At 61.2% G+C, this 20,536-nt stretch overlaps 1 protein-coding gene across 1 annotated transcript; it reads left to right on the top strand.

Annotated features, from left to right (window-relative positions):
- The first annotated feature begins 5,341 nt into the window (after positions 1 to 5,341).
- Positions 5,342 to 12,502, top strand: LRRC75B (leucine rich repeat containing 75B). The gene is given in 12 exon segments (XM_043905789.1): positions 5,342 to 5,350; positions 5,557 to 6,067; positions 6,070 to 6,295; positions 6,449 to 6,885; positions 8,049 to 8,592; positions 8,774 to 8,936; positions 9,142 to 9,454; positions 9,553 to 9,804; positions 10,741 to 10,912; positions 10,914 to 10,981; positions 10,984 to 11,069; positions 11,072 to 12,502. Coding segments are annotated over 12 exon segments (3,258 nt in total). The 3' UTR covers positions 11,549 to 12,502.
- Positions 12,503 to 20,536: the final 8,034 nt, after the last annotated feature.

Below are 20,536 nucleotides of genomic sequence, written 5' to 3'. Positions count from 1 at the left end.
AAGTGGTGAGCCTGTGCCCCAGGTGGGCCCCAGCTGGTAGCAACACAACCTCCTGGGAGTGGTCAGGACCCCGGGCTTTCAGGGTTGGGGTTCAACACCCCGGCCAGGGACCTGAGGTCCCGCAGGCCGGGTGACGTGGCCAGAGACAAAACAAAAATGGAGAAACCACATCCTGTAATGCCATCACAGTGAGAGAGCCAGGCAGGTGGGTCCAGAAGCAAGCAGCGCCCGACCCACCCCCCGGAACCCGTGGGAGCCGGGAGGCCTGATGTCATCAGGGGCATTTTGTGTCCCCTGGGGTCTGCACCAAGGGGACCCTTAAACAAAAGTCCGTCTTCATTAGCTTGAGGGTCACACAGTCCCAAATCTTTGGCCTCTGAGCTTCCATCTTCATCACCCCAGAAAGCTCGGCTTGCATACCTGCCCCGACAGGGAACTCACTACCTCTCAGGACAGAGAGATGGCGGGTGTCTGGCACGTTCTTCCCAACATCAAGCCCCAGTTTGCCTTCTTGGAATGCCTTCTGCACGTGCGTCAGATGGGCCAGGCCTAACACCCTGCCCGCTGTCCGAGGCTCCCCAACCCTATGGCCACTCAGCCACTGCCTCTCAGAGCCATGAAGGCCACACCGAAGGGATGGGAGGCGATCCCGGGCTTGGTGCAGGGGCTGGTGTGGCCCGGCAGTGGCGGAGGTGAGCTCTGGCAAACTGCAGACAGCGGCAGGGCCCTGCTGCCCCCAGACACCCGCCGGCAGCCTTGCAGGGTTCCCACCTCAGCACCCGTGTTTGGCGTGAGGACAGAGGCCGGCGCTTGGCCAGGTGCGTGGGCCTCCAGGGCGAGCGGCTCATTAACAACCGGGAGCTTGGGCTGCAGAGCCCGCGTGCCACCTGGTAGACCAGGTTTCAACCTCAGAGGTGGTTTGGCAGGGTGACCAAGGGCCCGGGCCCCATGGGCAAGTGCAGGGCCTAGGTTCCCTTCAACCCCAAGCCTGACGGCCCAGAGTCTCCTCTCCTTCCTTGTCCTCCGTTTTCTGTCTGGAGAAGCACGGATCTTTCAAACAGTTGCTGGGCAGAAGCGTTAAGACCGGCCGCACCTGGGGCCTGCAGCCGCCGCCCCCTGCCTGCCCACGGCTCTCTGCACAGGTAGCATTTATCGCATCACCTCGTAATTATCTGCGAGTCTGGGAGCTCCAGGGGGCGGGGGAGGAAGGCAGTGTCTTGTCCACACCCCAGCCCCCAACCCCCACCTACTGTCTCCAGGTGGGGGCGGGTGCGACACCCAAGCCCCGTGCCCACGGCTGCGACCCTGCACGGGGCTACAGGGACGTGAGGTTTCACCGATGCGCACACTCTGTTCATGCCTGGCTCGGCCTGCCTGGGCTTCTGGAAGCTCTCCCCCCGGCCCCTTCCTCAGCCTCTCTTTGACCCCCTTCACGGCTCAGCCCTGGACTCAATTCCTCTCTTTAGCTGCACCCTGCTGAAACACCCTGTCGGCTGTTGCTTCAACCAACAAGCCCAAACCTGAGCTAAGTGGCGACCCTCCCCAGACCTCCGCTGGCCACGGGAGGCAGAGCCACACCCTGGGGAGAGGGCCTGGGCATCTTCACCGCCCCGCCCAGCGGCCCCAAGCCCTCCCCCGCTGCGCTGCCCCCGGCCACACCTGACCCCAGCCCGCCCCGTCCCCCACAGCCTACCCTTCTCACGTGGCAACCCCGCGGGGTCCCCAGGTACCCCTCTCCGCCCCCCTGCAGCCCCGGCGCTCAGGTCACGTCCCTCCCCAACTAAGACTCCCTTCAGAGGTGCACGCTGCCCTCCAGGTCAGCACCCGTGGCTGGGCCGGACCCTCCTCCGAGTGGTTCACCCACCACCTGGACTCTTCTTCCGTCAGGCCTGACCTCAACACCACCGCCTCCTCTTGGAAGCCCTCCCCTGCCTCCTGGTTGGGGGCTGTCCTGGCTCCCGCAGGGCCCCGGGACCCCCATCACAGCTCCCCCCCAGCTCTCCCATCGACCTCCTGCATCTTTGTCTCGGGGGCGCCCACGGGACCCGGTGACCACGGCTAAATGGACATGATGGCCGTCAGGTGGCCGGGAGGCTTGGGCACGGGGCCGCGGAAGCCTGGTTAGACCACCGGTGCTCAGCACCGACCGTGGGTCTGTGCTGGACGCCTTCCTTGCTGCGTCTAAGCCTCTGCCTTTGCCAGGTGGGCATCTTAATTTTCCCCATTTGCCAGAGGAGGAAACGGTTTTGCAGAAGCTGCTACGGTGGGCTGAACAATCTCCCCCCAGACCCTCATCCATCTGGGGGCTCTGAATCAGACCCTGTCTGGAGAGGTGGTCTTTGCAGAAGTCATCAGTAATGATGAGGTCATCCTGGGTGGGGGCGGGCTCCTACGTCAGTAATCAGCGTCCCTGTAAGAAGGAAGTCACGGGGCCTCCTTGGTCGCTCAGCGGGTGAAGAATCTGCCTGCGATGCAGGAGACACAGGAGATGCGGGTTCGATCCCTGAGTGGGGAAGATCCGCTGGAGGAGGGCATGGCAATCTACTTCAGTATTCTTTCCAGAAGAATCCCATGGACTGAGGAGCCTGGTGGATTACAGTCCGTGGCTTGCAAAGAGTCAGACACGGCTGAGCGGCTAAGCACGCACACACTAGTGCAGGAGACAGGGGTTCCAGTCCCGATCCGGGAGGCTCCCACACGCCGGGAAGCAGCCCCCGCCCTCTGCCGCTAGAGAAAGCCCACGCACAGCAACGCAGGCCGGCACGGCCAAAGGCGCTGACCTAAAAAGCGGGAGACACAGACGCAGGGAGGGGCCCTCGGGACCCGGGAGGCAGAGGCTGGCGGGAAGCCACTGCAAGGCGAGCTGGGTCAGGACGCTGGCCACCGCCAGAAGCTGGCGACAGGCAGAGAAAGAAGCCTTAGAGGGCACAGCCCTGCCAGGGCTCCGGCTGGTTTCCGACTTCTGGCCTCCAGAACTGGGAGAGGATACACTCCTGTCGTTTGTTTTTTTTTTTAATGATCTCAGTTTTTTTAAAAAATGAGATTTTTAAAGTTAGAAATCATAATAGTAAAATATAGGAAGAGACCCAATTCTTTCTAGCTATAATAAAATTTACCCAAATTTGAGTTTTTTGTAAAATTACATATAAATAATTTGTTATAGCATCTTAATTTTTGGTTACTCAGTATGTTGGTTAGTTGCTAAGTCGTGTCTGGCCCTTTGTGACCCCATGGACTATAGCCTGCCAGGCTCCTCTGTCCATGGGATTTCCCAGGCAAGAACACTGGAGTGGATTGCCACTTCCTTCTCCAAGGACTCCTGTCATTTTAAACCATCACCAAGTTTGTGGTTCACATGTTATGAAAGCCACAGAAAACTCATAGCGCTACACGCTTCGCCCTTGTTTCTGTCCCCGCAAAGGGGCAGGTCCAGGGGTTTGCAGCGGGGGCCTGAGGCCACCCCTGACCCTGCAAGAAGCTCCTAACCCGCCCCTTGGAGCCAGCTCCAGGGGAAACGGTCTCTTCAGAGTGTCCATCTGCTTCCTCCCTCCCAGGAGTGCTCCCTCCGGCCTCTTTGCTGTCAGGAGGCGTCCGTGGCTGCTTGCTGAGGTACCCGGGCTGGCCTTCCTCCTCCTGGGCTTGGATATACACACTGGGTGGATAGAGAGAAGAGGCCCGAAGGTGGGACACGTCCCGAGCAGGGCCGGCTCCAGCCCTCCCCCCACAGCTGCTGGGTCATCCGGACCCCGGTTCCCGGTCACAGCAGCTGGGCCACCAACTGTCGGCGCGCCTGGTCTCCTGGCAGGTCCCATTCGGGGCCCAGGACGTCCTCAGCATCCTCACCCACCCACCCGACTCTCCAGCTCCTCAACCTCCCAGCTCACTGGCTCCCCGAGAGACTAGGTGCTATGCTCAGGCCTGTCCGACTCCCAGTGACCCCATGGACTGGAGCCCTGCAGGCTCCTCTGTCCACGGGATTTCCCAGGCAAGAGGACGGGGGTGGGTGCCATTTCCTTCTCCGGGGGAGCTTCCAAATCCAGGGCTCGAGCCCACGTCTCCCAAGTCTTCTGCGCTGGCGGGCAGGTTCTTGTTCACTAGCACTGCCTGGGGAGCCGGAGAGACTGCATACAAGCTTCTGAACCTCAACCTCTGCCCTGGGGGTTCAGAGGGCAACCCCACGGCCCCACCCCATCCCACGGGGTCTCCCCAGACACAGTTCAGCTGCCCAGGGCAAACGCCCTCCAGGAATCTCTCAGCCAAGGACACAGAGGGTGGTGTGGGGATGAGACTCAGGGCTGGGGAGCAGTTCTCCACTTCCCACGGGACTCCACGCTCTAAGCGTAACCCCCCAACCCCACCGCTGTCTGGTTGCCCCTTCAGGACATCCAGACTTGGCCCTCCCCTGCCCACCCCGCCCCACCAACCCCACGCCGCCTCCTTGGCCTTCTCACTCTCAGGGGGGACCGGGTCCAGGCCTGGCTCAGCCTCTGGAAGGATACGGTCAAGACCTGGGAGGCGTCCCAGTTCTGGCTCCGGTCCTGGGATGGGGCGGGGCGTGGCGTGTGTGGCTGGCCGGGCCGCCGGCTCTGGGTAGGGGTCTGGAGGCCCCCGGGGCCGTGGGGCCGCTGCTGAAGGCCCGGGACCCCACCACGTCGCTGCACTGGGCCGTCGCCTGGGCCCCGGAGGAAGGCAGGCGGGGCTGTCCTGCAGGTTTGCCAAGGAGGAAGCCTGTGGCGCCAAGGTGGCCCAGGCACAAAGCCGGCTACAGAGCGGGTGGGCGTCTGCGTCTAGCCATCCAACGGCAGGAAAGAAGGGGGCCAGGATAGGAACAAGCCCAGCACGGCTCGGGGGCCAGCCCCCTGCGTCGTCTCCAGGGCTCAGACCCGGGACCACAGAGCCCAGCACGGCTCAGCCCTACTCCTGCGGGGGCGGAGCGGTGCTTAACCCTGCAGAAGGAGCCGAAGTCTGCCTTCCCTCATGGGCCGGTCCTCCCCCATCACGGTCCCTGGGCACCCCTCCCAGGCTGGACACACACCTTCCCTGCTGGGGAGTCAGGGCTCTGGAGCCAAATTCGCCTGCCCTGGGAATGCGAAGGGGCTGGGGGGGGGGGAAGAGCTAAAAGGGGGAGTGGACCCCCAACGAAGACCCCTCCAGCGAGGGGCCCCGAGAGCTCACACCTGGCCCCTGGAGTAGCAAGGCGCACACCCCCCCTCCCCAGACACACACACGCTTCCCCCACTTCTGCCTGGGAGGAAGGCTGAAGGCAGGCAGGTGCGGCCAGCCTGCTGCCAGCCTGCCCAGAGCTGGGGTTAGATGGTTAACCAGCACCCGCACCCCCTTCATGCCCCAGGTGGCTGGCAGAGGCTGCTGGCTCGCCCAGCTCTGCTGCCAGCCAAGGAGGGAGAAAGCCTGAATATTTGTCAAGGCAGGAGAGCCCACAACGGGTGGAAAAGTCAGGCACTACACCCACGCTGCGTGGAGGGCTGGGGGCAGGTTCTGAGAACCGGCGCTGGCACCGCCTTCAGCTGATCCCTCCACCCTGCCCTGACCCCCGAGTTCAGTCTCCTTCCTTTCATCGCCAAAACGATCCATCCACGGTCAGCCCCGGGTGCCCGAGGCTTTGCAGGCGCCGAGCGCCACCTCCCCTCTGGTGACTCCAGTCCCTGGCCACACAGCTCGAGCCAGGACAAGCGGGGGCCGACGGCCTCCTCCAGCGACACCCCCAAACCGAGTGTGGGATCTCCGGGAACCCCGGCAGGGGCCCGCCTCTCCCCCTCCCCCGCCCCGCGCTCCGGCCCGGCGAGGGCGCGCAGCCTCGGATCGCGCGCCCCGAACGCCGCGCATACCCGGGCAGGAGCGGGGCCGGGGCGGGGCCGGGGCGGGGCGCCGGGCCGCCAGGCCTCCCGCCGGCTCTGCGCCCGCCGTGGGGCGGCCTTGGGGGCGCGTTTGGGCCGGCGGGCCGGGCCCGACGCGAGTTCGGAGGCCGGGGCGGCGGCGCGGTGCGGGCCCGCGCCTTAGGAGCGCCGGGTGCGCGGGCTCCGCGAGATCCAGTCCACGCTCCACGAGCAGCGCCCGAGCGCGCCCGGCACCTGCGGCGCCTCCTGCGCCAGGCGAGAGTAGGAGAGGGCCGGCCGGGGCTGAAGGCCGGGGAGGGGCCGGGAGGCAGTACGGAGCGGGTCGCGCGCGCCGGGCGGTTCCCAGGGGAGGGGACGATGGGGGTATCGTCTGGCCCGCGGGGCGAGGCAGGCACGGAGAGCAGTGGCCTACAGCTGGGGAGGGGCTCCCTGGACAGTCCGTGCGTCTCTGGGGTTTGAGGTCGGCTGTGGCTCCTAGCCTGGAGCTAGGCTCCTGCCTTCAGACCCTGCCAAGAAAGGAGGGCGGCTGGGGGCCAGTGGTCTTGTCCCGAGGAGCAATGGGCAGACGGGAGGCCCGGCTCTGGATCCTGCAGCCAGAACCTGGGGAAGCCGAGCCCCGCCCGGCTGGTCAGCGGGTGCAGCAGCCTCACCCTGGCAGCTCAGACAAGGCCCGTCTTCCTCACGGGCAGCGCCCGGGGCCGCCGAGGACACACACCTGGCACCTGCTGTGCCTCGCAGCATCGCGTCAGGGTGGGCGGGGCCCTGGCTCCACAGACGCCCTGCCCGGGGCCCCTCAGGAGTCACCACCCGCCCGCAGCTTCCCTCTCTGGCAAGTCCCGGCGCCCTGCGGCGGCCGCCACCCCGCCCATGCGCCGAGATCAGCCTGGTCTGCAGGTGGACGGGGGCTTGGAGAAGAGGGGCAAGCCCAGCGAAGTGGGGGCCAGCCGAGGCCGGAGCCCGCCCCTCTGGGCTCCACAGGCAGGAAGGCTGGGGCTGGCCCTTTCGGGGGAGCTGTCCACGCCTGCAGAAGGCAGGCTGGGGTCTCTGGGACCCTGTCTGGGTCAGCCTGGGCTTCTGGACCCTCCCTAGCTGGCATCTCCCACTTGAACCGTGTGTGAGGTGCCAACAGAGTGGCATGAATCAGCCAGGGCCCCAGATCTCTCTGGCGAGGAGCCCAAGGCACTGGCTGGGCACGTTAGCTTGGGGGGGGGGGACCAGCGGGCTGCGTCCTGGTGTCCCAGAGGCTGGGGCCTGCCCTGCCCCACGGCCAACAGGGCCTCTGCCGTTACGGCCCTCAGGCACTCGGGCCTGGCTTCCCGTGCCCTCCTGGGCTTTACGCACACAGCACGTTGCTCTCTGGCTTGGGGTTGGCAGAGGGACCTGACCTGAGGCCTGGGGGCCCATCCTGGTGGTGCCTGTCGCATCCTGTAAACGGACCCCCTAAAAGACAGCATGCAGGGCGCAGGGGAATAACAGGAGGAGGCGGCCAAGGCAGAGGTGTTAGGGGGGCGGGAAGGACAGGGCAGGCCGGGGGCCTGATGGGGGGATGTGCGTGAGGCTGGGAGGCTGGACGGGTGCTGGACAGGGGCGCTGGTGGGCAGGGGAGGCCGTGGAGGCCAGAGTCTGAGGCTTGCAGGCTGTCTCTGCCACCACACGACCTGAGGACGTTTGAACTCCACCAAGAGGGTCAAGCCCAGGGTTGCCGTGGAGCTGGCTCCGGCTGGGAGGGGCGGGAGGCCGGGACCCCCAGGAGGAGGCTGTCGGGGGCGAGGCCTGAGGCTGCTCGAGTGGTGGGCGGGCTGGGCAGGGGGCTGAGGGAGGAGGCAGGGTGGTCCCTGTGCTCTGCAGAGGGCCTATGAAGACGGGGCTGGTGGCGTTCCCTGCTGAGTGAGGGCACAGGGGCAGGGATCACCTGGTCTGAGCCGAGTGCCACCCTGACAGGCAGGGTCTGGACTGCAGCCATAGCCCAGGAGACCTGGGGCCTAGGCGGGTAGAGGTGGGGGACCTGACGGGGATGCTGAAGGGCAGGGGCACTGTGCGGTCATCAGAGGAGCCCCCCAAAGACAAGCCCAACCCCAGAGGAGCTGTGGGGGTCTCAGAACGTTTTCACCTCCAGGGAACCGGTCTAAGGGTTCCCAGACCCACAAATCGCCTCCCTGAGACCCCTGACGCACTGACTCTCTGTTCACGTAGCGTCCAGCTGCCCTGGACAGTTGGCCCATCGCTACTGTGCAGGGGGTGGGGGGCGGGGGAAGGAGGCCCGGCAAGCCTGGGGCGGGGGCAGTGGTTGGGAGGGCGTCCAGGGCGGGGAGGCCATGGCCCTGGCTCACTCCACTCTCAGCACGTGCAGGACTTGGGCCAGGAGGGGGCCCTGCTCTGTAGGAACGCGGCCTTCCTCAGCCTGCCCATGCCTGCTTGGGCCCCTGGCCCTTGACCTGCAGCGCCCCGGGCTGGGCGGCCTGGTGGATGGGAGCCTGGAGCTGCCCTCGGGGGGCCCCCCACTGGCCTGCTGCATGCGTGGCCTCAGAACAAGGGTCAGTGTCCGTCTCTGGGACCCCGTGCCAGCGTCGTGTGTGAGGCTGGCCTGCAGCGGCAGCCCGTGGGAACCCTGCCGCCCCAGCCCCGGGGTGCCACCTGTCGTCTGGACCCGTTTCCTGAGCCGTGGGCCCGGCCCCGGGACCCAGGCAGGGGGTCACATGGAGAACCTTCGGGATCCACAACACCCTGACAGATCCAAGTGAGGCCCAGAGCTGGGAGAGAGCCGGCCCACATGTTCCCCCTGTGGACGGGAGCCCACTGCCTCCCCAAGCAGCTCACGCCAGGAGCAGATCTCTCCTCCTGCTGGGCTGGCCCCTGCCACCTGCATTCCCCCCGCCCACTGGACGTCCCGCCGTGAAGGGGCCTTGCTCCTGACACAGCCTGTGGCCGCCGCAGCCCCTGGTCACAATGAGCCCGGGCGTGAGACAGGGCAGCCCCCCGGGCCCGGCCGGCTCTGAGCCGCTGCATGCAGGTGCAGCGGTCGCCACGGGCGCCCTGAGGCTGGCCTGGAGCCGTTGCGGGGACCCCGGGCTTGCTGCCACTGTGCACGCACACTGCTCACAGAGCCCTGGCTGAAAGAATGTGCTGGGTGGCGGAGCGGGCTTGGTGCCGGCTCTGCAGAAAGCAGGCCGCCCCATATCCTGCCCCAGCTGGGCCTCTGCGAGGGCCCGCTTAGGAGCGAGAGAGAGGGGGCCAGGATGGGGGGGGGGGGGCGCCGTCAAACAGCCACCCTCCCCTGGCGGCCCAGACCCAGTCCACGGGCGCCAGCCCGCTGGACGGGGAGAGGGGGGAGGGCGTGCTGACCTGGCTGGCTCCTGTTTCCTGGGGTGGCGTGGGGGCAGCAGGGCTCCCTGGAGGGGCCTGGTCCCGGGGGGGCGCCGAGGGTGCGCAGGGAGCCGGCGGGTGGCCCGAGGCTCTGGCCCGGGGCCTGAGGACCGGGAACAAGGGCCCATTGTCTGGGCCTCCTCCCGCCGGGCCCCGCGGGCCTCGGACCAGCCTGTCCAGCTCCCAGCGGGCAGCCTCTCCTGGCTGCAAGCCAGGCTGCGGCGGGGGGCGGGGGGGTCAGCCAGTGGGCGGCCCGCGGTCGGACGGCCGGCTGTGCGCATGCCCGCGCTCAGGCCCCCGAGGCCGGCCTCCCTGACCACGCTGCCCCCCGTAGCACCCGGAGCTCAGAGTCCTCAGGCAGGACCTGCCGGCAGCTCGTCTGCGGTCTTGCCCTTCACGCCTGGCAGCCGCAGGGGCCCGCCCGCCCTGGAGGGAGGCCCAGGGCTGGAGAGGGGGCGGGCACGCGGACCCCCAGGCGGAGGCGCCCCCTCGCTGCACGTTCCGTGGGAGCCGCTGTCTGCCCTGCCCTCTGCGCCTCGCCTGGCCCAGGGCCCGGTCCCCCTGGACCAAAATGACCTCAGCGGCGGTCAGCTGAGTCCCCGCGGCAGCCTGGGAGGCAGGAGGCATCCGGGTCCTGTCACCGGGCAGGAAACTGAGGCTGGGGGCCACACGACCCTCTGGGAACCCCCTGCCTGAGCCGAGGCTCCGCGGCCAGCCCAGTGGCCCGCGCTACCACGGGCCCCCTCCGTCGGGCTGCCGTGGCCGCGTGCGCACAGACTCAGCCTGGCAACAGGCCCTGGAGCGCCTCCTTGGCTCTCCCCAGCCTGCTGCCCTTGTCCTCAGGCCTGCGGGTCCACGCCCGTTCTGGGGCCCTGGGAGCTGTTCCCTGGCTTGGCGGGTGGGGGCTCTGGAGGTGTTCTCAGCCCCTAGGCTGCCAGCCCCAGGTTCAAATGACAGGAGAGAACCACAGGGGTTCTGCAGCGGGTGGGGGACCCTCCTCCGTCTCCAGAGTTCCAGCTTATGACGCAGAGAGCCTCCCACAGGGCAGGTACCCACCCACGTCCCCCAGCACGGCCCTCTTGCTTAGCCTGGGCCTGTGGGGGGACCAGTCACCCTCACAGGAGCATCCATCTATCCAAAACGGTCAGGGACCTTCAAGGAGGTGAATGGGAACACCGATTGGGTGGACTTGGGGGTCCGAGCACCCCGATTTGCAGACCCGGCTGCCCCGTAGTGGTATGTGACCGTGGAGGAGTCAGGTCACCGCCCCTCCCAAGCACCACGGAGTAAGCCTTGCCACCCACTGTGTTGGCGTAAAAATCAACTGTTGTGACAGGCGTGGCGAAGCCGCCAACAGCAGGTTTGCAGAACAGACTTGATGAACACAGGTGCATCGAATCCTCACAGCCAGGCCGCCTCTTGACCAAGCAGGAAACTGGGGCTCAGAGCTCTTGCCAGCATTGCCCGTGGCCACTTGCCCAGGAAGTGGCCGTGCACAGGGGCCTGGGCTGCCCTGACTGAGGGTCGCCGCCTGTGTCCAGGGTGGAGGTGGCGGGGCCCTTGCTCAGGCCGTCCCCACCTGTGACTCTCGGCCGTCACGCGCTACCTGGGCTGGCGGGGCTGGCCCTGAGCTTCACAGGGCTCAGCGATGGGCTGCCGTGCCCGCTGCTGCCCAGCCTCTGAGTCAGCCCTGCCAGCCCAGCTCCTGCCCAACGGCGACCGGCTGACGTGGGCCACCGCCTGCGAGCTCGCCAAGGCCCTCGAGTCACCGCAAAGCTCCCGGCACTGGCCTGGAGCAACGTGGACACGGCCTCCCCTCCCCAGCCCCTGCTGGCCAGCCTGCGCTGGAGGGGCTGAGCCAGTGCCTCTCGCTGCCCACCATCCACGAGGGCCTGGACCCGAGGCCCCGGCCCTGGCATCCCCCTGGGGCTCTGCGGCTGCGGGGCCCGCGCCCCAAGCCTGCTGCTCCACGTGACCCGTGGGCGGAGGCCCCTGGAGCCAGTGCGCAGAGGAGGAGGAGGGCCCCATGCTTTGCAGACCCCACAATAAAGGGCCACGTCCTCTCCGCCTCAGCCTTTCTGCACCGTGGGCCTCGGGGGCTACTGGGCCCCAGCCCGGCCACTGGGGTGAGCAGAAGGGGGGCCCCGCCTGCCCTCAAGGGAGGGACCAGACTCACTCTGGCCTCCCCTGGGTGCTCCTGGGAGACTGGAGAAGTGGGAGTCCGTCTGTGGGCGGGGCCTTGGAGGAGACCTCCGGGACCCGGCCCTCGGGCCGGGGCAGGGCCTGAGCACCTGGAGGACGGGACCAGAGTGGGCCAGGCTCCCGCCTGAGCCCAGGCTGCTGAACCCGCGCCCCCCCAGCAACCGGGACTCCCTGGGCCGGGCGCACAACTGTGCCGGCGGGGCCAGGCCCGTCTCCCGCGGGGCGTATAGGGCTGCCCGGCCGCCAGGACTCCTGTACTTGGCGAGTGGGCAGCTCCCCGGGGCAGGGGAGGAGAGACAGCCGTCAGAGACAAAGAGCTCTGTGTTCCCTGCAGGCCCTGGGGGCCCCCACGCAGAGTCCTCCCCCGTGGGGAAACCCAAGGGCGCACGCGGGGTGGGGGTGGGGGACAGGCGGAGCCCCACAGGCGGGCTGCAGACCAGATGCCTCGCCACCCGCCCAGGCCCGTGTGGGAGGCTGGAGCTCAGCCCCGCTGGGAGCTGGGCAGGGAGGCCAAGCGAGTTGAGCGGCGTCACCGTGCCTGGCCCAGGGCTCCCCTGCAGGTCAGCGCCGGGGGTGGCAGGGTCCTGCCGGGCGGGGGGAGACCCCCGCCTCGGGTAGCGCCCCCGCAGACCCTCCCCAGAGCTCCGGCCCTCGGCGGACTGCAAGCCGGCACCGACACACGTCTGTTGTCGGCCGGACACGGGGCAGCATCTTGGGCCAGAAGGGCGGCATCAGGCCCAGGAGGTCAGGAGGCGGTGAGGTCAGGCCCCTGCCTCCCTGCGCCCGGGCGAGCCCTCCTGGGAGGCCTGAGTGGACCCGTTCAGCCCAGCTCTGCTCCCCTCCGTGCACGGGCTCCCTCCGCTCTCTGCCATGGGGACCTGGCCCCTCCCCAGCCTCCCTGCTTTAACGCCACGGACCTGCCCAGTGGCCCCCACTCTGGGACAGTGGGCTCGGGCCCCCAGGGGCTGGGAGGATGAGGAGGCCAGCCCGGGCCGGGCGAGCTGCTGAGCTGCATCCTCCCTGCCCACCCGGGCCTGCGTCTGCCACAGACCTGGGGCCTGATGACCGTGACCGCGTGGAGGGAGTCTCACCGGGACGCCTTGGGGACCGTGGCTGGTGTTGCCAGCCGAGCGCTGGTTGGCTGCAGGCGGTGGTAGCTGGTCTCAATCTCCCCGCCCCTCAGATGGACGCGTGCGATGCCCTGGCCGGGCCGGCGTGTGAAGCGGCTCCGGGGCAGTCTGCCTCTTCGAGGGGCCCTTGCGACCCCCAGAGAGGCTTCCTCTGCGGGCAGGGACACCCAGGAAGCTGGCTGCAGGTGGAGGAGGCGCCAGGTGGGCCTGGCTGGGGCTGATCCGCTCCTAGGCCCAGTCTCAGAGGCAGACAGACCTGGCCTGGTCCTGCCCTGTCACCCGCGGACGGTGTGGTCGTCTCAGGGCCCAGCCCCGCATCTTGGGAACGAGGCTCACCAGGCCTCCCCTTATCCCGCTGGCGCGAGGCTGACAAGGCTTGGAGAGGACCTGCTGCTTGGGGGGCACCGGGCAGACGCTCTGCAGCGTCAGCGGGCCTCCACCCAGGGCTCTCTGGGTGGGAATGGCCGGAGCCCAGGCCTCGGGACGCGGCAGGGCTGAAGCCATTTATTTAAGAGCGCTCTGCAGCCTCTGTCGGGGCCAAGCACTGTTCAATGGCTTTACACCCCTTTAGTTCTCTCTGCACTTGGAGGAGGTGAGCGAACTGGGTCAGCGAGAGGTTGAGGGACCTGTCTGAGGTCAAAGGGCTAGGAAGGGGAGCAGCCAGGAGGGGAGCCAGGCAGCTTGGCTTCAGTCTGGGGCGCTGTCTCCCAGCCATCGGGGGCCAAGGAGTCACCCAAATTGCTGCCAGGGGAGCCCCAGTGAGCCAGAGGCCATTCAACCATCCTGGCGGCCCCGCTGGAGCAAGCCCAGATGGGGTCTCCCCGGGCCTCTGTCTCCGCGCGTGCAAGACGGGCGGGGTGGGGGGGCAGTGGAGCCAGACTCCGTCCTCTTCTGGGATGGGAAGGGACTGGTGAGGAGTGGGTCAGCAAGCACTGGCGATACTTCTCAGACTGAACCCCGCTGAGGCGTGTGGGATCCGTGCCCGCTGCTGGCAAACTGGCGGACAGCTGCAGGAGCCTTCACCTCTCTGGGCTCCGCTTCTCGGGTCAGGCCAGCGTGTTGAGAGCATCAAAAGGAAAGACGAAGAAAACACGCCTGTCCTCTGCAGGACCGTGCTGACCAACGCTCGGGAACTTCTGTCCTGGAAGGGAGGACGTTCGAGCCCAGATAGAATGCTTTAATTAAAAACGCTTCCTCCTCGGAAGAAAAGCTGCGACAAACCTAGACAGCGTATTTAAAAAGTAGAGACGTCACTCTGCCGACAAACATCTGTAGAGTCAAAGTTATGGTTTTCCCAGTAGGCGTGTACAGATGTGAGAGCCGGACCACAGGGCAGGCTGAGTACTATAGAATTGATGCTTCTGAACGGCGCTAGAGAAGACTCTTGAGAGTCCCTTGGACACCAAGGAGATCAAAGTAGTCACTTCTAAAGGAAATCAACCCTGAATGTTCACCGGAAGGACTGAGGCTGAAGCTGAAGCTCCGATACTTTGGCCGCCTGATGTGAAGAGCCGACTCACTGAAGAACAGTCTGTGTGGAGTTGATATTGCGCTTATGCGTGCTCCGTGGCTCAGTCGTGCCTAACTCTTTGTGACCCCGTGGACTGCAGCCCGCCAGGCTTCTGTCCATGGGATTCTCTAGGCAAGAATGCTGGAGTGGGACAATATTTTCTCCTCCAGGGGAACTTCCCGACTCAGGGATTGACTCTTGCATTGCAGGCGGATTCTTTACCATTGAGCCACCTTGGAAACATTCCCAAAGAACTGATAATTGATATTATCTTTTCCTTAAATATTTGGCAGAATTCCTCAGGGAAGGCTCATGAGCCTGAAGTTTCCTTTGTGGGAAGGTTTTCAACTACAATTCCAATTTAAGAGAAGCAGGGGTATTCGGGTTAGCTGTTACTTCTCAGAGGGAGGTTTTGCATTTTTGCTCTTTCAAGGAATTAGTCCATTTCATCTAAGCTGTGGAATTTGACATGGAGGTGTTCATAACTTTCTCTTTTATTTTGGCTGTACCGAGAGGAGTGCAAGATCTTGTCCCCTGACCAGGGATTGAACCCGGATCCACAGGAGTCAAAAGTGCTGAGTCCTAACCACTGGACTGCCACAGAATTCTCCTAGATTCTTGTCTGATTCTTGTCCCAGATTCTTGTCTCCTATCTTCTTGTCTGAGACTGATATAGCTGAGATCACTGACCCAAGACCTTTTCTTCCCTAGTACAGGTGTGTAGTGCTGTCTGCTTAAAGAAAATCAGTAACCTGCTTTGTTCCTATGAACTTGCCTATTCTAGACTTCATATACATGGAATCATATTGTGTGTGCTCTTTCACTTACCTTGTCTTCAAAATTCATCCATGCTGTAACATGTGTCAGTAATTCATTTTTTTTAGGGCTAAATAATACCCTTTTGTATGGATATACCACTTTTGTTAACCCACACACACACCAGCTGCTGCAGATGGGAGTATTGCCTTGTGTTTTGTTATTTTAGTGTTGCTTTGGGGTTTATATTATACATTTTAAAATTATCAGACTTCAAGTAGTACGCCATCTCTAGTATAAGAAATTCATAATAGTATGTAGTATCCCTTTCTAGCCTTCACGCTAATATTGTCATGCATTTCACATTCGCATGTCAAGAGGACGAGATGGTTGGATGGCATCACTGACTCTATGGGCACAAGTCTGCGCAAACTCGGGGAGTCGGTGAAGGACAGAGATCTTCACTTCTTTGTAGATCTGGATTTCCATGTGCTCCGATGTTCCTTTTGCTGGATGAGTATCCTTTCGTGTTTCTTGTATAGCAGGTCTCCTGGTGATTTTTTTCAACCTTTGAATGTCTGAAAATGATGTATCTTCCCTTCGTCTTAAAAAGTTATTCCTCCAAGTACTGAATTCCAGATTGACAGTTTTCTGTCAATACTTTGAAGATGCTGTTTCACGATCTTTGTGTCTGCATGGTCCCCAGTGAGAAATGTCATTCCTATTCTTCTGATGATAACATTTCTTTTTTTCTCTAGCAGTTTTTTTAGAATTTTCTTTTCATCACTGGTTTTGAATTATGACATACGCCTGGATCTCATTTTCTGGTGCTTGGAGTTCATTTGGCTTCTGGGATCTGTGGGTTTATAGTTTTCATCCAGTTTGGAAAGTTTGGGGCCATTATTTCTTCAAACACTTCTTCTGTCTCTCTCATCACCTCTCCCCCAGAGACTCCAACTACCCATATATTAGGAAACCTGAAATTGTCCCACAGTTCTTTTCATATATCTGGCTGTGCTGTCGCTGAAGCGGCTCCGTTACCGCGTGTGCGCTTTCTCTAGCTGCAGAGCGTGGGCTCGACGGCGCGGAGGCTTCAGCAGTCGTGGTGCAGGGGCTCAGCTGTCCCTCCGCAGAGTGGGACCCTGGTTTCCGGACCAGGGATCGAACCTGTGTTCCCCGCGCTGGCAGGCAGAATCCTTAACCACTGCACCACCAGGGAAATGCCCTTCAAACCCTTTTCTCTGTGTATGTTTCCTCTTGAATAGTTTCTATGATGTGTGCTGTGCTTAGTCGCTCGGTCATGTCCGACTCTTCTCGACCCCATGAACTGTAGCCCACTAGGCTCCTCTGTCCATGGACTTTCCCAGGCAAGAATACTGGAGTGGGTTGCCATGCCCTCCTCCAGGGGTCTTCCCAACCCAGGAATCGACCAGGGTCTCCTGCACTGCAGGTGGGGTCTTCACCAGCTGAGCTTCTGGAGCTACGCTTTAACATCCACTGACCTTCTCTTCTGCAGCGTCTCATCTGCTATGAATCCCACCCTGAATCTTAAGTTCAGTGAGAACTTTCTTCTCTTTTCCTTCCCTCTCCTCCCAGGACACTCCTCTTGTCCTTCTTTACAGACCTTCCATGTGTGTGTCTTGTAACTTTCTGAATGTACGAAAGAGCTAAAACAACCATCTTACCTTCTCTGCTCCTTCTTTTAGTCTGTTTTGATTATTCTCCTCATTACGGGCTGTGCTTTCCTGGCTCTGCATGGTAACCCTTGACTGGACTCCAGACACTGTGAGTTTCACTTTGTAGGGTGCTAGATACTTTTATGTTCTTATAAATCCTTTGGGGCTTTGTTGGAGAATACAGTTAATTGACCTAGACACAGCTTGATCCTTTCAAGTCCTGTTTTTATCATTTGTTACCTGGGTCCACAGCAATGCTCAATCTAGGGCTCCAAGTTCATATGAAGCAAGACTTTCCTGGATACTTGTCTTAAAAATATCATATTTTTGTATTACCCATGTTTAAATGTCTTTTACTGAGTATTTCAAAAATTTTAAAATCTTGGAGCCTCACTAAAGACTGCCCCTCCTAGAGCCACTTAACTCCTAGAGACAGTAAGCAGCTTGCTTGCACAGCATGCCTTTCACATACAAACTAACCAAAGTCTAAACCAACCACCTTTATTTAACTCACCCATCAAAGCCATCACCTTCCGTGCCAGATACCACACAACCGGACACCACCCCTATAGCTCGGAGCCCTCCGCTCTGTTCAAATCATCCAATTCCAGATGTCCTCAAACCAGCCTACCCGGCCTCACCCCTGCTTCCCCCGTGGACTCCACACTCAGGCCCTGGGCCCTCACTCCCCTCCTGCCCTTGACCCAGCTGGGGTTTCCTCGGGTGACCCCGCGCAGCGTGGCACGCCCCCTGTGCCTGGGAAGTGTCACCTCCACGTCTGTCCCGTTATACCTAGAATAAGATTATGGGTCTAACAGTCCACCCACTGTCTGAGTCAGGCTTTTCTCTGGCTGGTGGGGACAGGAGCTATTCCTGCGTCTGGGTGATGCCACGTCTTTCCCATGGTGTCTTCCCTGGCCGGCTTCCCCTCGCTTGTGTACTGACCGGTATTTAAGAGAAACCTTCTGCAGACCTCCGGGGTCCTCTGTGTGGCTTTCTTCTCCCTGCTGTTTTGTCCTCTGAATGTGAGCTGCCTCGGTGTCTCTGGATTCTCAACTGACTCCTCAACCTGAGCAGTCTGCCAGCTCCCCCTCACTGCCGCGGCCTGGAAGCTCTCACCAGGCGGTAAGTCCACCTCATGTGTTTCCCATCTCTCAGGGGTTACTCTCCTTCAATGCCCCGAGTTTTTTTTTTTTTAGGCATGAGGATAAGTTTCCATATTGGCCAGAAGCAGGAAAAAAAAAAAAATCCTGTGTCCTTTATTATTTTTTTTTAAGGTTATGAAAAACTCAGCAGGTGTGTCTAGAAGCAGAGATGGTATCAATGAATCAACTGAGTCTGAACGTCCCTGGTATAGGTAAGAGGCTTAGAGAGAATTGGTAGTGGACACAGTCAGGCTCAAATCCATCTCTTAAGTCGGGGTCCGGTTATCTTTCCACAACGCCATCCTTTGACCTGTATCTTCTTTACCATGCCATGCTGTTTCCAACCTTACTGTTTTTCTTAAACGGCAATTTTCTATTTAAAAAAATTTTAATGTATTTTCATTTTTGAGGGTTGTGCAGGATGTGGGATCTTAATTCTTTGACAAGGGATCAGACTCGAATTCCCCTGCAGTAGGAATGTGGAGTCTTAACTACCGGACCCCAGGGAAGGCTTGAGGTCCTATTTAAAAAAAAAAAAAAAGGAAAGAAAGAAAAAGGGACCTTCAGAGAATCAACTTGGAGAAATCTACAAAGGAGACCAAGAAAACAATGGGGGACAGGGGAGGCAGGGAGAGAAAGAAGTGAAACAGGCAAAGTCCTGGAGATCCGACATCTAAATGGAAATTCCAGAAAGAGAAATCAGAAAACCAAAGGAAGGAAATCATTAACAAGTAATTCAAGAAAGTTTCCCAGAAATGAAGGATTAAAGTCCGTTCTGAAAAGGTTCATTCAGCAACAGCCCAGTTCGATGCACCCACAGACCTTGGCTGGGGCACGTTGGTGTGAATCCCGGAACCGGGAGCCAGGAGGGACAGTTGCATACAAAGGTCAGTGCCCAGAACGGCCCAGGACTTCTCCACGGCAGCACAGGGTACTCGATGGAAGGGTAACAATGCCTGTAATATTCCAACAGCAGCGAACTCCCGCCTGAGCCTCACCCTCAGCAGAGTGTGAGGACAAGCCGCTTTCTGGCACGTAACCCTTCGATGGCAGAGGCACCACAGAAGACCTCCACAGAGGAAAGCCCCTAACAGCAAGCAGAGGAAAGCCGGGCCAGCCTGGGGCCAGCTGAGAAGAAACGGACCAGACAGAGGCGGTATTGATGTCTTTAGACAAGTCTGGGGTTGAACTGGCAACAAGCAGACAGAAAACGAAGCAAGCAAGAATGTACTGGGTTGGCCAAAAGGTTCATTCATCACGGAAAAACCCAAACAAACCTCCTGGCCGACCCAATAAGAGGATTATTAATTCTAGGGAAGAGAAAGTTCTGCATGAAAGTGATCCCACCTACCACCTGGCTCAGCTGTAATCAAACACCCGGCCCTAATCCCTAATAACATAAACACCAAACATGAGCTACTCAGAATTACAATATCAGGGAGATGGGCCACGGGGAGTCCACGTCGGTAGGCGGGACAGAGAAGCTGGAAGATAAATGCCTGAAACGAAACATCAAGGAGCAGCCACGCAAACAGGTTTAAACGGGAGACACGGAAGCAAAAACGGACAACCAGCCTGGAGCTGAGAGGGCTGGGCAGAGGCAGCGGGGGAGATTCCTCCCAGAACTGTCTGCTCTTTCAGTGTGAGTAACGGATCTTTTTCTCCTAAACTGCGGGATACAAAACTGTTTATAAAGCTGTTTTAGGGTAACTTACTGTTTTATAAAACTTCCAGGGAACTCCCCGGTGGTCCAGTGGTTGGGCCTCAACTGCTGAGGGCCCAGGTTTGATCCCTGGTCAGGGAACCAAGGTCCCACAAACCATGGGGCACGGCCAAAAAAGTTAATGATCACATAAAACAAAACACTCTAGACCAGGGTCAGAACGTGGACTTGGATATACTGAACTGGAATCACTGGGAGGGGACAGCAAGGGCACGGTTTAGAACAGGTTCCCGAGCCCGTATCTCTAGGGGAGTCTCCATGTGCATCTCAACCGACCTGTTCCTCTTATCAGAAACAGATGAACTCTCGGTCACACTGAAAGCAAACTAACTCCTTCACAGTGAGTTCGCTGGAAGCCGCCCCCAGCCACCCTTCATTGAACCTATTGGAGCAGCTCTGGGGGGTCGGTCCTGGGCACTGCCCACACGCCAGGCTGATCTGAGGGCCGCCACCTCATGGTCGTGTTTGACCTCGGGATAGAAGCTCACTAGGGGATCTCCTCTCCCCGCAGCACTGGAACATCTCTCCAACAAGCAACGTTCTAGGGCTGATGACAGACCCCCAGCCTCGTTTCTGCCGCTCATCCTACACAGGGCCCCTGCTGGCCCCTCTGGTGTCCGACTTCTCTTCTCCACGCTGCTTTTCCCGTTCGGGGCTGCCATCAGCTACCGGTGTCACACCCCCTGTCTCTGCGTCAGCAGCCGCCGCTGTGCCAGTCCACGCCGAGCGCCGATAAACACACAGGAACCTGTCCCCCGGGGCAGCACAAAACTGCTTATGAAGCCAGTTCCGCAGGAGCCACCGGGGCTCTCTGGACGACCTTCTAGTATTAGGTTACTTCTGCTCGGTGCCGAGTCACCAGGATTCCCAGGCTGCAAGGCCTGGGTCTTGGTTTCTCCCCACAGGGCAGGACCCTGTGTGCCCTGCTGTTCAAGCTGAGCTGACGGTGCTCCCGAAGAGGCTGCCGGATGGAGCACTGCCACGTACGTGCCCGCGCGCTGGCAAGAGAACCCGTGCGCCCTCAGAGCCCCTCCAAGCGACGGTGGCCCCTGAGCTTATCAATAACCACGCTCCTTCAAGCTGGCACCTCCCCAGGACACCTCCTAGGCTGTCAAAGCTTAAGCTGCGGCCAAAGCAAACACAACAAAAAACTACAAAAGGAACAGAGTCCTCAGA

Source organism: Cervus elaphus, chromosome 5 (assembly GCF_910594005.1).
Source record: "Cervus elaphus chromosome 5, mCerEla1.1, whole genome shotgun sequence".
Lineage (NCBI taxonomy): Eukaryota > Metazoa > Chordata > Mammalia > Artiodactyla > Cervidae > Cervus > Cervus elaphus.
Note: the sequence above shows the minus strand (reverse complement) of the source record. Positions and strands in the feature narration are given on the sequence as shown.